The sequence below is a fragment of the Camelus bactrianus genome, chromosome 20 (assembly GCF_048773025.1).
Source record: "Camelus bactrianus isolate YW-2024 breed Bactrian camel chromosome 20, ASM4877302v1, whole genome shotgun sequence".
Classification (NCBI taxonomy): domain Eukaryota; kingdom Metazoa; phylum Chordata; class Mammalia; order Artiodactyla; family Camelidae; genus Camelus; species Camelus bactrianus.
The window spans coordinates 23,400,673-23,413,236 of record NC_133558.1 but is presented as its reverse complement, the minus strand read 5'-3'; the positions used below and the strand labels follow the sequence as shown (position 1 = coordinate 23,413,236).

Genomic DNA, 12,564 nt, shown 5'->3' with positions numbered 1-12,564 from the left:
TGTCCTTAAATAGCGTAATGAAAAATTAATCGTGGTATCTTCATACAGTGGAATTCCATACCAGAGTGAAAGTGACTGTATCAGGACCAATGAATCTCAGGACTGTAATCTAATCATGGGTGGGATGCAAGCAAGTTGTAGAAGATTCCATGCAGTACACTTCCTTCTCTTCAAAATCCAAAAAGTGTAAGACACTACACAATATTTATTGTATGGTGATATAAATATAAGGCAGAGGGAAAAAAAAAGCGTAATGGAAAAAAAAAGCATGATAAGCATAACATTCAGGACAGTATTTAGGGGAAGAAGAGGTGGGGCTGGAAAGGGCCACTTAGAGGATTTTAAAAGCCCTGCTTCTTTGTCAGGACAGGTGTTAGGTACCAGGTAGCTTATTGTATTGTGGGTGCTTTTTTTTAATTTATACATATTGTATAACTACTATTTTTGTCTACTCACTATTTAACAAAAACAATTTTTAAAAATGAGGCCTAGACCAATATGAACAGTATGATACCATTTGTATAAAAGAGGGAACACATACACACAGGTGCACACGTACGCTGATACTAAACTACCTCTGGGAAGTTACACATGTAACCGATAAAACTGGTTGCTTCTGGGAAAAGAATTAGAAGGCTGGGGACAAGGAGGGAGATTTTCTTGAATTTTTAAAATTTTGAATCACGTAAATCAACTGAAGTTAAAAACAGTAAATAATAATAAAATTTGAAGAGAGAGAGAGACTGAGAGAGGGAGTCAGAAAGGGGAGGGAGAAGGGAAGAGAGAGTATAAGGGAGGGAGGAGGAATGTCTGGGTTCTGGCAGCCAAAACCTTCCAAGCCAAGAATCACAAGTGGAGCCAGAAGCCCTGTGGGATGGCCCAGGGAGGTCTGTGTCCTCCTCCCTCAGCCCAGGCCGACCCCACCACGCTCTTACGCCTAAGGACAGAGTTGGCTTCACATGGTTGCCCACATCAATTGGGCTCAGCAATCTTGTTTCCAGAGCTTTGTTTCTAAACAAGGCTCCCTCCCTGGGTCTCTTCACCTGACCCTACGGTCTTATCTCAGACCTTCACCCACCTGTGATCTGAGTAATTCTTTTGAAGTCACTCCAGTGAGCCTTCATCCTTGATGGCTCTGAAGTGTGTGTCTGTGTCACCAAGGTCAGCCAACAGGAAATAGGCCATTTTCATCCCCTCTTTAATCCTCCCCTCAAGGACCCAGTGTCCTTTGCTCTACTGCCTCATCAAAACCTGCCCACACATTCTTTATCTCCACAGGATACCAATAACTCAAAGGAAACGGGGATCATGGGCAAGTCTCCAAGGATCATGGCCTTGCAGGCATCAGCCAGTGGGCAAGAAAAGTTTTGGACACAATGTGCAAGGGATGCCTTCTGCCCTGCTTGTGCCTGGGTTGCCTGAAGACTGAAGTGTTCCCAGCGTAGGTCTGCATTAGTGAGGAGGCCTCTGAGGCTGGGCTCCTTCCCCCAGAACACAACCACCAGGGGTGAGGAGGAGGGGGCCAAGGAGGGGGCCCAGGAGGGCTGTCTTACTCTGAATTGAGAAGTACCTTATTCTCCAAACAGCCAAAGCAGGAATCTGGGTGGGCACCACAGTACAGCTCTCCTATCTCATCCAGACCCTAAATGGGGGTGGGGGTTCCCCAGCTGGGCTAGGCGGACACCGACTGGGAAGGAACATGAGGAACTTTCTGCGGCACTGGAAATGCTCTGTATTTTGATCTGGGTGGTGGTTTCATGGATGGATACAAATGTAAAAATTCATGGAGATTAAACTTACAGTCTGTGGACCTTAATTATTATACGTAAAGGTATACTGAAAACAACAAAAATATTCTTGGTCTGAAGTTCCATTGCTCCAGCCCCCTGACCTGACTACTCAGCTGCTGGTTTTGCCTTCAGAAGAGTGTGTCCATCACTCTTGGAGTGACCTTTTATGCCAGGTGCTGGTGGCTGTACCAGAGGGCAGAGAGTGGGAACTTCTCAAGCTGGAGAAGAAAATATATGAAGTTTGGGGGCCTCCTCACTCAAAGGTGTTTGAATATGTGGTGGGATTTGGTCCAGGAATTATTTGAGGGAAATATACCCTAGCAAAGTTCCTGGGATAGAGATATTTAGCTCCCATTCAATTTCAACTGCAAGAGACTACAAAACAAAGGGAAAAAACAGAACAACAATAACAGGCAATGGTTGGCTTGGGCCGATTCACGATACTCGGCAAGTGAGGAAAAGTTAAACTGGGGCGGAGGAGCTGTTGGGCCTTGTGTTCCAGTCATGCCGAGAGCTTCTGCAGTGATGGCAGACAGCTCCCCGCTGATTCCTCAGCTACCTAGTACAAGAAAATAAACACACACTCTACCAAGAAAACACATGAGACTGTTAGGAATTACATTAAAATAGTGGAAATGGTTATTTCTGGGTAATCAGAAGTCTTACTTTCTCCTTTGCACTTTAAAAAAAATTTTTCAAATTAGATAGCAAAGAACAAGTTTATAGTCTCTTGTGACCAGCTCAGATAAAAACCTTCGGGGGTCCTTCTGGACTGTGAAGCTGGCAGAAGAGGCCCTCCCCTGGGCCTATGTGCATCCTACACTCTTGCCCATCAGGAACCATCAATGTTGCATCCCTCAAACTGCCTCTAGGTCCCCAAAAGGGTCCAGTACAAAGCAGAAAGGAGGAGGAAGGAACTCAGACACTGCTTCAGAAGCAAGGGGAGTTAGACTGAAACCCACTACTTCCCACCAGCCTAACAGGTGCCAAGCAAAGGACCCACAATGTTCTTTGAAATAACAACACAACCCTTATGAAATTGGAAATAATAAGCTTTTTCTACTCATGTAGCCTGGGAGTCCTGGCCCTCTTAAGAATATTAAAATTGTAGAGAATACTAATCTCTCTATACAATATATACAATATAGTATGCAATATATAAAAATAACATATTAATACATTTTAAATATACAAAAAACCTATATATACACACACATACATACATATATTTTTTATTTCCACCCTTGAAGGAAAAGGATAAGCAGAAGGCCACCCTCAAGTGCTTAGGTCAAGTTAGAGGTCCCCCCCCAGCTCTGGCCCAGCAGACACACACCTCTCTGGCCCCTCTTCCCCACCACATGGTGAGGCAGAAACTTCTTCCCCATCTTTTGGAGAAACAATTTCCCTCTCCCAAAGACCTCCTTCCCTCGGCAAAGGCCAGACTGGCTGCAGCTGGCAGGACCGGATGTCCCCACACACTGCCCTACATATACCGTGGGAGGGCTTGCAGAGCCAGGAAGACAAGGCCCCCGAACTGTATTTCCCTTCAGCACCTGTCCTAGAGCCTGGCAGTCTTCTCTCAAAGGCAAAGCTCACAGATAAGCCAGGTCAGGAGAGCCAGGTCTGAAAGGCAAATTCACACTCAAGTGTTAATGGCAACTACTACATTAATGGAAGTGGCCAAGCTGACCAGGGTTTTGGCAAATGCTTTTAATGATATTTTTAAACTTGTTTGGAAAGTTGAGATTTTCTATTCCTAGTCAGAGTGCCCCTATATGCGCCAGTATCATAATATTTTAGACCTGAGTCCATGATTTTTAATCACAACATTGATAAAATTCATTAAGGAAGCTTCTACTCACCTCAAGGGCTCTGAATATATGGGTGTGAGAAGAGCAGAGTGCTGAGTTCTGGGTTCTGGTCCTGCCCTGCCTCTTCCTGCTCTTTGATGCTGAGCACACCTGATGTGCCTCTCTCTGTGAAGTGAGTTGGGGGTGATGGGGTTGCTGGATGATCCTTAGGGCTTGACACTGTCTGCACTAAGGCCCTCCCTGGGGACAAGACCCCTCTGAAGGTGCTGTTTCCATCCTCTGACTCCCAACCCCAGCCTCTAAATATAAGGGGCCTTCCTCAGCCCCGTCCTTCCCCCTTTCTCCTTGGACATTCTCCTAACTGTCCTGCTGGGCTCCAGTGGCCCCACATTTCCATCATCTCTTCCTACCTTCCACTCGAACTTCAGGCCCAGTCCCATCTGCTTGCTGGGGGTTTTCTTCAGATGTCCTGTAAGCAACACAAACTCATCAAACATTAAACTCTTCCTCTTCACCCACGAACCCAGTGCTGGTCCCTCCAGCCACACAATGACCCTGCCTTAACACTCCTTTTTGACTCTGGTGTCTAATTAGTTGCCAAGTTCCAATCAAGGCTCTTCCCTATGCAAAGCCTTCAATGGATGCTGCCACCTACCATGTACTAATGCCTTGCCCTGGCTTCAGTGTCCTCTATTAAGGCAGTCTCAGAGAGGTCCAGTACCATGCTTGAGGACACACAGCAATTGAGTGACAGGGCTCTTAATCCCAACACACTGCCTTGCCACTTAAATGAAACAGGATGGTGGTTAGCCCAGAGTCGGAATACGCACCATACCTCCCTGAGGCCTCTTTTTGCTTAAACTGCTTCATCTACTTCTCTTTTTATCCTCACCTGCTAAAATCCTACCCATCCGGTCATCTTCCCTTTATTTCCAAAATGTTTTATATGGTGAGCTTGTAATTTCCTTCTAAATTGTTTTTATAATTCAAAACATAAGTTCATATATAGGGATTTTTAACCCCATTTTCTAAGGCTTGAACTAATCGCTTCATTCTTCTGGAAGCCTTTTCAGAGTTGTCTGTGATAAATCAGGTTGTTAGCATCCTGACACTAGGGGTGTACAGGTTTGCACCCCCAAAACGTAACACAAGGACTATCAGTACATTAGACATACTCTGTCAATGTTATACCAGATTGAGAACCTTCACACTTTAGTGACTTCAATGACAAGAATTTCAAAGATCCTGTGGAGGAGGTGATCAGGAGACTCCTGTGTCCTCCGGCCATACCACTGAGACACTTAACTCCCAGTCAAGCACAGAAGCATGGTAACATAGCCTGTTTTCTTGCCTGAAAAATGAAGACCAGGCAGGCTCAACTCAACCTTCCAGCTCTGAAAGAAGCTCAGCTCATGCTGTGCGTCTCCCTGTGTCCCGGCTCCTTTATAGAATGGGGACAGCAATAACAGCAAAGGAGGCGGAAGCAGCCTAGAGTCTCCAACTCTGCGAGCTTGGTGAACAGTTGCCCAAGATGTCCAAAGGGCCACTTTTCCCACTGAATGAGGGGCAGAGGCTCCTAAAGGAACAAGACCACAGGGAAGCCAAAAAGTGGGAAGTAGGCTGGACTGTCCACAGCTCCCAGAAGGCCAAGCTGTTGGGGAGGAAAACGTCAGAACCCACCTTCACACCCCTCTCAGGGGTCCAAGAGACAGACGGGCAGGCAGACAGACAGAGCCCTCTCCAGCTGGAGTCTGCAACTGCTAGACAACCCCATTCTTAATGGCCCCTGGCTTCCTGGGACAAGGGGAAAGCTGCAGACATTAGGAACAGAAGGGCAGGCCCCACTGATGACGTCAAACACACACAGCAACTGCTGCCCATTAGAACATTTATTTCTCAGAGAGAAAATAAGTTTCAGTCATATTATAGTAGGTAAAATTAACTTTTGTATTCTTTACAAGCATAGATTTTTTCTCTGTTTATTACCTCTCTTATACCATCTGTTATAAACAATTCTAGAAAGCAAATAAAGTCACTTTCTACAATAAATAGAGCATCGTGTGCTTCACAGCAGATGCGACTGAGACACACAGGCCCCATGCCACAGCAGGATCTGAGCCGTTTCCTGTTCTAAAAGAGCAGTTTTAAAAATGAGACTCAGAGAGAGACTGAAAGATTCAAAGAGATTGAAAAAAACAGAGAGAGACTAAGAAAGAGAAAGGGTTTAGGGGAAGAAAGGAAGAAAGAGACACAGAAAGAGAGAGAGAGAGAGAAAGCCCCGAGATCTTACAACACAGGTTGAGACAAAGGTCACAGAGTCCACAGCCAACTGACTACCTGGGGAGAGGGGGGACGCATTGGCTCCTTTAAATAAACCACACTGTGTGCATTTAAAATACTCAGCCACACAATGGAGGACTCCAGGAATGGAAGCTATAGGCCTGAATAATTTAGAACAGTATTTTACAATTATATACACCATGTCCTTCCCTAGCCATATGCTGTAATGTAGTTTTATTATTGTACAAAAGACAAAACCCCATCCTTTATGTTACAGAGAGAGTTTTGTTGATTCCCTTTTAAACTCTGGCTCGTGTCCCAAATGTATAAGAAATCGTGGCGGTTGGTTGGTTGTATTTTTAAAAAGTCAAGTGTGTAAAAATGGCAGTGATCTCCCCAGGGACTGCGTTTTGTCCAAAACTCCCCTATGAAAAATTTAAAACAATTAAAAAGAACATCAGGTTAAAAATCAACATGGTGATCAGTGGCCTGCAACCTGGCCCTGCGACTTTGGTGTTTGAGAGGTGAAAAGAAACATCCAGAGAACAGACATCGAAGCCTCTGAAAGTTGTGTTGGTTTGTCAGTCAGCATTTCTCATTTCACAGTTTTTTTTTTCCCTTCTGTTTTTGAGAAGGTAAAGGTGGAGAGGGGGTTGAAGGAAAAGAGGGAAGGGGACAGAGGGTTTGAAATAAAAGCAATGCGTTCACTGGAGTTCGGAGCAGCAGAGGCTGGGCAGGGCAGAGTACAAGACAGAAGACGCTGGACTGGAGGCACCCTGCTGTCCATGGTGGCGGAGAGTGATGCTGGAGGCTGCAGTTGCAGAGGAGACTATAGGAGGGGTGAAAGAATAGACCCAGCCGAAGGGCACAGCTCCACCCCAACAACCCTCAGAATCCAAGTGGACAGATGAACACTCATACAACCAGTCTGGTCTGCTGACCAGGAGCCTGCCAAGCCTGAGCCCACCTCCCGGCAAGACAAAAGCGGGCAGGAGGAGCCCTGTCTCAATTCATGGGGGCAAGTTCTCACAGCCTGGCCTAGCTGTTTGTCTGAAGCAGATATGAAGGTAGGGGGTGGTGTGCTGGTGAAGGCGTCACCCAAGTGGTAGGCTGGCCTCTGTCCTGGGCCTTGAGGAGCCAGGTGGAGGCACCCACCTAGCATAGCAGCTGGCCTCAAAGGGAATGAGACATAAAAAGAAAAAGATCAGTTTGGTGATGGTTTTTGTCAGTTTGGCACAAGAGAAAGGAACATGGGAAAAAGAGAGACTGGGCAGAGATGCAGAGAAGATGGGACTGGGAAGAGGTATAAGGATGGGTGATAGAGGGAAAGAGAGGGTGAGCTCTGTGAGACTTCCCGCAGGACCCAAGTGTATCCACAGCACCTCTGGGCTCAGTGTCAGAGCCTTGCTCACCTTGAGGTGTAGTTAGTTGGGAGTGGGGTGAGGGGGCCAGGCACACCCTTGAGAAAGAGCCCAGGATCTCTTGCCTTCTGGGGCCAGGTCTATCTCCTAGGCTGAGCCCAAGCCTCACAGCTGTTTCTCCTTCTAACTGGTTCTTCAGTGGACCAGCCCCTGAGGGAGCTCAGGTGGGAGTTTTTGGCACACAGCAGGCCCGCGAAGGGAACCACACAGTTGGTCAAAACTGGGGCCTTGCCCTTGGGGAGGACACAGCCCAGTCCCCAGCCTGCCATGGAAGAGGGGAGCTGCCGGCCACACATTTGGCTGGGGCAGGAAGAGGTTTCTCTGTGCCCTGTGGGATGGAGGCAGAGAAGGCAGATGCAGGCCAGGCCCCGCCCTTACAGGTAGCTGGAGGTGACAAAGGAGTGGGGCCCCCGCACTCGGCTCAGGTGGATCATCGCACGGTCGTAGGCCACCTGCACTGACTTGCGGATGCTGGTCTTGCGGCCTTCCAGCATCTTGAGCTTGTCCACAGTATCTTCCACACCCAGGGGCAGGACTTTGTCCCTTGGAAGCCACTGCCTAAAATATAAGCACAGTAAGAGGCCTGGGCCATGGTGGGTCCCACAGGAGGGCTCCTCTAAACCCACTTGCCCAGTACCAGTAGTCAGTGAGAGGGGACAGGGCAGAAGAGGGAAGACTGGGACACCACAGGTAGGAGGCCACCAAGGGACTTGTTTTGCAGCCAGGCCCTTTCCTGGGCTCCAGGACGCTCAGTCAGTTTAATGGGTTATCAGGCCTTGGAGCAGAGGGAAGCCTCTGTGACCCCTAGGAGACCAGCTGAGCCATCTGAAGGGCTCTGAGCCTCACTCTGCCTTGGGGAGTCAGGGCATTATGGCTAGGAAGTGGAGCTGATGCCAGGAATCATGAACTGATCTCTGGTGGGGCCAGCACCTGGTGCTTTTAAAAAGGTCCCGGGATGAATCTAACATGTAGCTAAGAGCCCAGCCTTTGAAGCCAGATCTTAGTTTGTATCTCGGTTCTGGCTATGGGGTCTTGGTTTTCTGAGCCTCAGCTTTCTCATCTGCAAAATGGATTGGGAGAGAATTAATGAAGATTTAAATGAGGATCAAACGAAATCATGTATGTAAAGCAGTCTGCATAAGGACATAGAGTAAATGCTCAATAAGTGGCGGCTATTATTATTATTTTTATTAGCTAGTCCTGCCTCCTCACTCTATAGAAGCAGAGGTGAAAGAAGCCTCCTGGTGGAGTTTGTAAACCATGAGCAAAAAAGCCACTTGTGGCGGACCCTGTGCTGTCCCAAACACCCTGCCCAGCACTGAGACATGCATTCCGGCAGCCACTGGGAGTGTTAGCAGATTACAGGCTCTCAACTGAGTCCATCTCCAGAAATCTCCCTCCACAAAGGTCACCCCACTCCCTAATGGCAGCCAGCATTCATGACTGGTTGACATGGGGGTACAAAGGCACAGCCCCAATTCCTGATATCTTTAATGAGCCACCCAGCTCCAGAGCTCCCCACAGGATCAGTTGAGGCCTCTGCAGCAAGTGTGCTGCAGGTCAGCTTCTTCCTCCGCCCCATGCTGCAGCCCTCACCCATCCCCCAGCTCTCCCCAGTAAGCCTCCTAATACAAATCTCCTACTCAGAGTGTTTCCCAGGGAATTGGATCTGCAACACCTCTCAGTCACTATTAACATTATTAATCAGTGTTATTAGTAATACTAAGTTACTATTAACAAAGCAAGTGCAGGCTAACTGCTGGCAAGTAACCCCTCACCTTCACCTGGGTAGAGGCAGGTGACTGAGCCCACTGTCCCTCTATGTACTTCTCCAGCACATCAGCATTAGAACATCCTTCCAGTTGTGCCCCTCAGCCTACATCCTGGTGCACCCTCCCAGCAGCAGCACTCACTCACCAGGTGCGTTTGTTGTCAAAAAAGAGGACAAGGAAGAGCTTCTCTCCAGCCTCGGCCTGTTTCTGCTCTCCCAGCTTCAGCACATCCAGTGGGGGGACAGGGATGGGGACACCATTGTGCAGGAGGCCCTCCCGGGGCATCTTGGGATCGATGATCTGGAAGCAGGAAAGCAGACAGCATTCAGCTGGGAGTGGATGGGGTGAACAGTGCCCCCTGTCCTAAGACTAATCCCTGAACCACCCCACACTGAAGCTGTGCAGGGAATTGGCCTTGTCCACAACCTAGTGATAGAGGGGCTGACCTCTTCCAATGACCTGCAATGCCCCAAAACAAAAATCTTGACTCTGTTTCCCCCAGACACTGTCCTAATCCTTAGACCCTTCCTAATCAGTCCTTCTGACGAGAGAGCATGCTCCATGAACTGTCAGGCCCTGGATCTGAAAGAGAAGTACTGGGAAGCCAGCGTGGGGGGTTGTCGCAAGTGAGTGGAATATCGCTGACACTCAGACCAGACAGACAAACGCTTTCCTTCCAATGTCCCTTAGGGGAGAGGAATGGAAGTCATTTTTCTCCCTGCCAGTTTCCCTTCAGAACCTTTGTAATTCACTTTAAACTCTCAGGAGCCTTCCTAGACACCATGGCTGTGAAGAAGGTTCTCTGTCAGCAGGAGGGCCCATCCCTTCTGTATAGGTTACCTAAATAGATCCCCTGGTTACCTACCACCTTCCTGTCTATTATAATCCTTTCTGGTGCATGGACATTTAACACCTCCATGGTAAGATCAGAGAGAAGCCAGAAGAGTGAGCTTGGAGGGTTGCTGGAGAGGGGAGAATGATGTGGCTGGAAACAAGGACCACTGTTAGAATCAATCCTCAATGCTGCATGTTCCACAAGGACAGAGGCTCAGCAAAATACCTGGTGGCATCAACACAATAATTCTCCAGCTCTATAGAGCACTGACAAAGTTACCAAAGCTCCTAATCATTCACACATCATCATCTTATTTCATCTTCTTGCTGATGTTGAGAAGTCTGCTGACAGGTATTAGCTGACAGAGGAAAATGCCAAGCACAAAAGGAGAATGTAGCTGGTGGGGACAAAAAACAGGTCCCTGGACAAGTCGTGGTCCTCTGCTGCCCAGTGCCTCCTACACAGTCCCTGCTTCCAGAGCAGCTGGCTAATAATCTCTGTGCACCAAGGCCAGGAAGACTTGGAAACTTACCGAGGAAGCAGCTTTCTCCAGAGATGGAGCAATCTTAATTCCTATACCCTGTCCCAGGGGGCCTCTTTTCATAATAATAAATTGCTCTCACTATTTACTTTTGGGTGTCTGCCAGCTTCCTACATCCCTCTCAAGATAAGCAGCTAAAAGCAGGTGATCTGGTTAAGAGTTTATTCTAAGGAAGACTCACCCCTACCCTGCCCCCAGCTGTATGATTTGGTAAGAATTCTATTCCCAGCCTGTCTATCCCTCTTGGGACTGAAGCTAAGCTAATGAGAACCACCAGACAAGTCCTCCTGAGCTTCCTCGATTATAGAACAAGACAATGAGGCTAACTCTGATATGTTTTCTTCTAACCAAGCCAGCTGGTACCTGGCTTGGAATGTGGGGCAGACTGTGAAAAATGTCCCCCCAAGGGTAGAAGCAAGATGGGCAAGTCTGTCTCTGAAGGAGACCTCTCCTCTCTTTTTTAAAGAAGACAGAGGCAAATGTGTCCCAAAATAATAATGATCCATTCATTCAAATGTTATGCAGATGTAAAACAACATGGAAATAAAGCTTGTGATAACATAACATACTACATAATAAATGTGTACACACTTTATTATTACAGCTATAATATATAAACAATAGACACAATAAAACAAAATGCTTATAATTGACATGTCAGAATGCTGAGGGCTTTGTGTTGATTTTCTCTATTTTTCCAAAACTTCTATAATGTAGATACATTACTTTTACAGAAAAGACTTTTTTTTTTAAAGAACAAAAGCTTCAGAAAAAGAGATTAAAAACTGTATATTCACTATGGGTGCAAATACATATTTAAGTATGCACAGGAAAACAACTAGGAGAGCATAAACCAAAATAAAAACGCAGGTTGTGTTCAGGTGGTGGTTGAATTTCTTTAATCATGGAAGAAAATGTATGATTAAGAAGATAATTAAAAAGGAAAAAGAAAGGGACTAGATTTAGACTGGCTTTTTTACACTATGAGATTAGAAAAACAAAATTAAACCGACACACCTTAACCACTTCTCCAACAACTAAGCTGTGGGGTCTCACGGACAGCAGGGCAGGGAGCCTATAAAGGCAGCTCCAGGCCCAAGCTCAGTACAGGCTCACAGTGTGGATCTCCCACCTGCCATCGCTAAGCAGTGGGTGAGGCAGGCAGTTCGGGTTCCAACATTGCTCCAGCAAACTGTATAACCTCTGGAAATTGCAGTTTCCTCATCTGTCCAAAAAGGATCAGAGTTCTTACTCTCTTTACCTTAAGAGGCTGCTTAAGACAGATGAGCCACAGACACGAATGAGCTGGGAGAGGCTCAGAGCTCTGTGTGCATGCAAGAGGTTGGTGGGGTAGTTCTAAGCCCCGGCTACAGACCATCTGGGAAGCTTTTTAAAAAATATTCCTGCCTTGGTCTGGCTTTAGAGAGTCTGATACGATAGTTCTGAGTGGGGTCTCAGAATTGTATTAAAAAAAAAAAATTCTCCCAGATGATTCTGACATGCCCCAAAGGTTAGAATCAGTATCTTCCAGGGCCAGATAAACATTACCTTCCCAATATAAAAAGAGCCCTAAGAAATAATAATCAAGGTGGTTAGAACAGAATTTTTAACTACTGCTACTATGGAAAAAAATGGAAATTTAAGCTACTGTTGATGGGAGTATAAACTGGAACTAATTTTCTAAGGGGGAACTTGGCAATTTGTATCAGACTTTTGCATAGACTTTGCTCCAAGAAGGCATTCCTAAGACTTCTTCACTGTAAAGAAATAATCATGCATGTGTACGAAGGTTAAGTTTCAGTGATGCTTACTGCCAGCTGTTTATCACAGTGAAAAATTTAAAACAATCTAACTGATCAACAAGGGAATGGTTAAAATAAGTTACATGCACACAACTGAAGACAATGTAGTCATTAAAGTGATACTAATGAAGACTGTTCAATGGCATAAGACAAACATGCTCATGGTGTGCTGTTAAGTGAAGGGGAGGTTAAAGCGAGTATGGTCTCATATTTATGCATTAAACAAAAAAAGGCTGAGTGGATATACATCAAGAGGTAATCTCTGAACAGATGGGACTGTGGGTGATTTTGAACTCAGTGGCTCAGAACACA

The 12,564-nt window shown here is 46.5% G+C and overlaps 2 protein-coding genes across 3 annotated transcripts in view; both read right to left on the bottom strand.

Annotated features, from left to right (window-relative positions):
- The window catches only part of PNPLA1 (patatin like domain 1, omega-hydroxyceramide transacylase), a 64,510-nt gene extending 59,176 nt beyond the window's left edge, over positions 1–5,334 (bottom strand). The window contains exon 1 of the mRNA XM_045512186.2: positions 3,653–5,334. The gene's annotated coding sequence lies outside the window, so the exon portion shown is untranslated. The remainder of the gene's footprint in view (positions 1–3,652) is intronic.
- A 138-nt stretch (positions 5,335–5,472) lies between these two features.
- Positions 5,473–12,564, bottom strand: part of BRPF3 (bromodomain and PHD finger containing 3) — a 33,463-nt gene continuing 26,371 nt past the window's right edge. The window contains exons 12-13 of one of the 2 annotated variants that reach the window (XM_074348570.1): positions 9,220–9,374; positions 5,473–7,860 (exon numbers count right to left, since the gene is read on the bottom strand). In XM_074348570.1, the coding sequence (XP_074204671.1) occupies positions 7,677–7,860; positions 9,220–9,374 (339 nt within the window). In that variant the 3' untranslated portion in view covers positions 5,473–7,676. The remainder of the gene's footprint in view (positions 7,861–9,219; positions 9,375–12,564) is intronic. The other variant, XM_074348571.1, reaches the window with a different exon arrangement.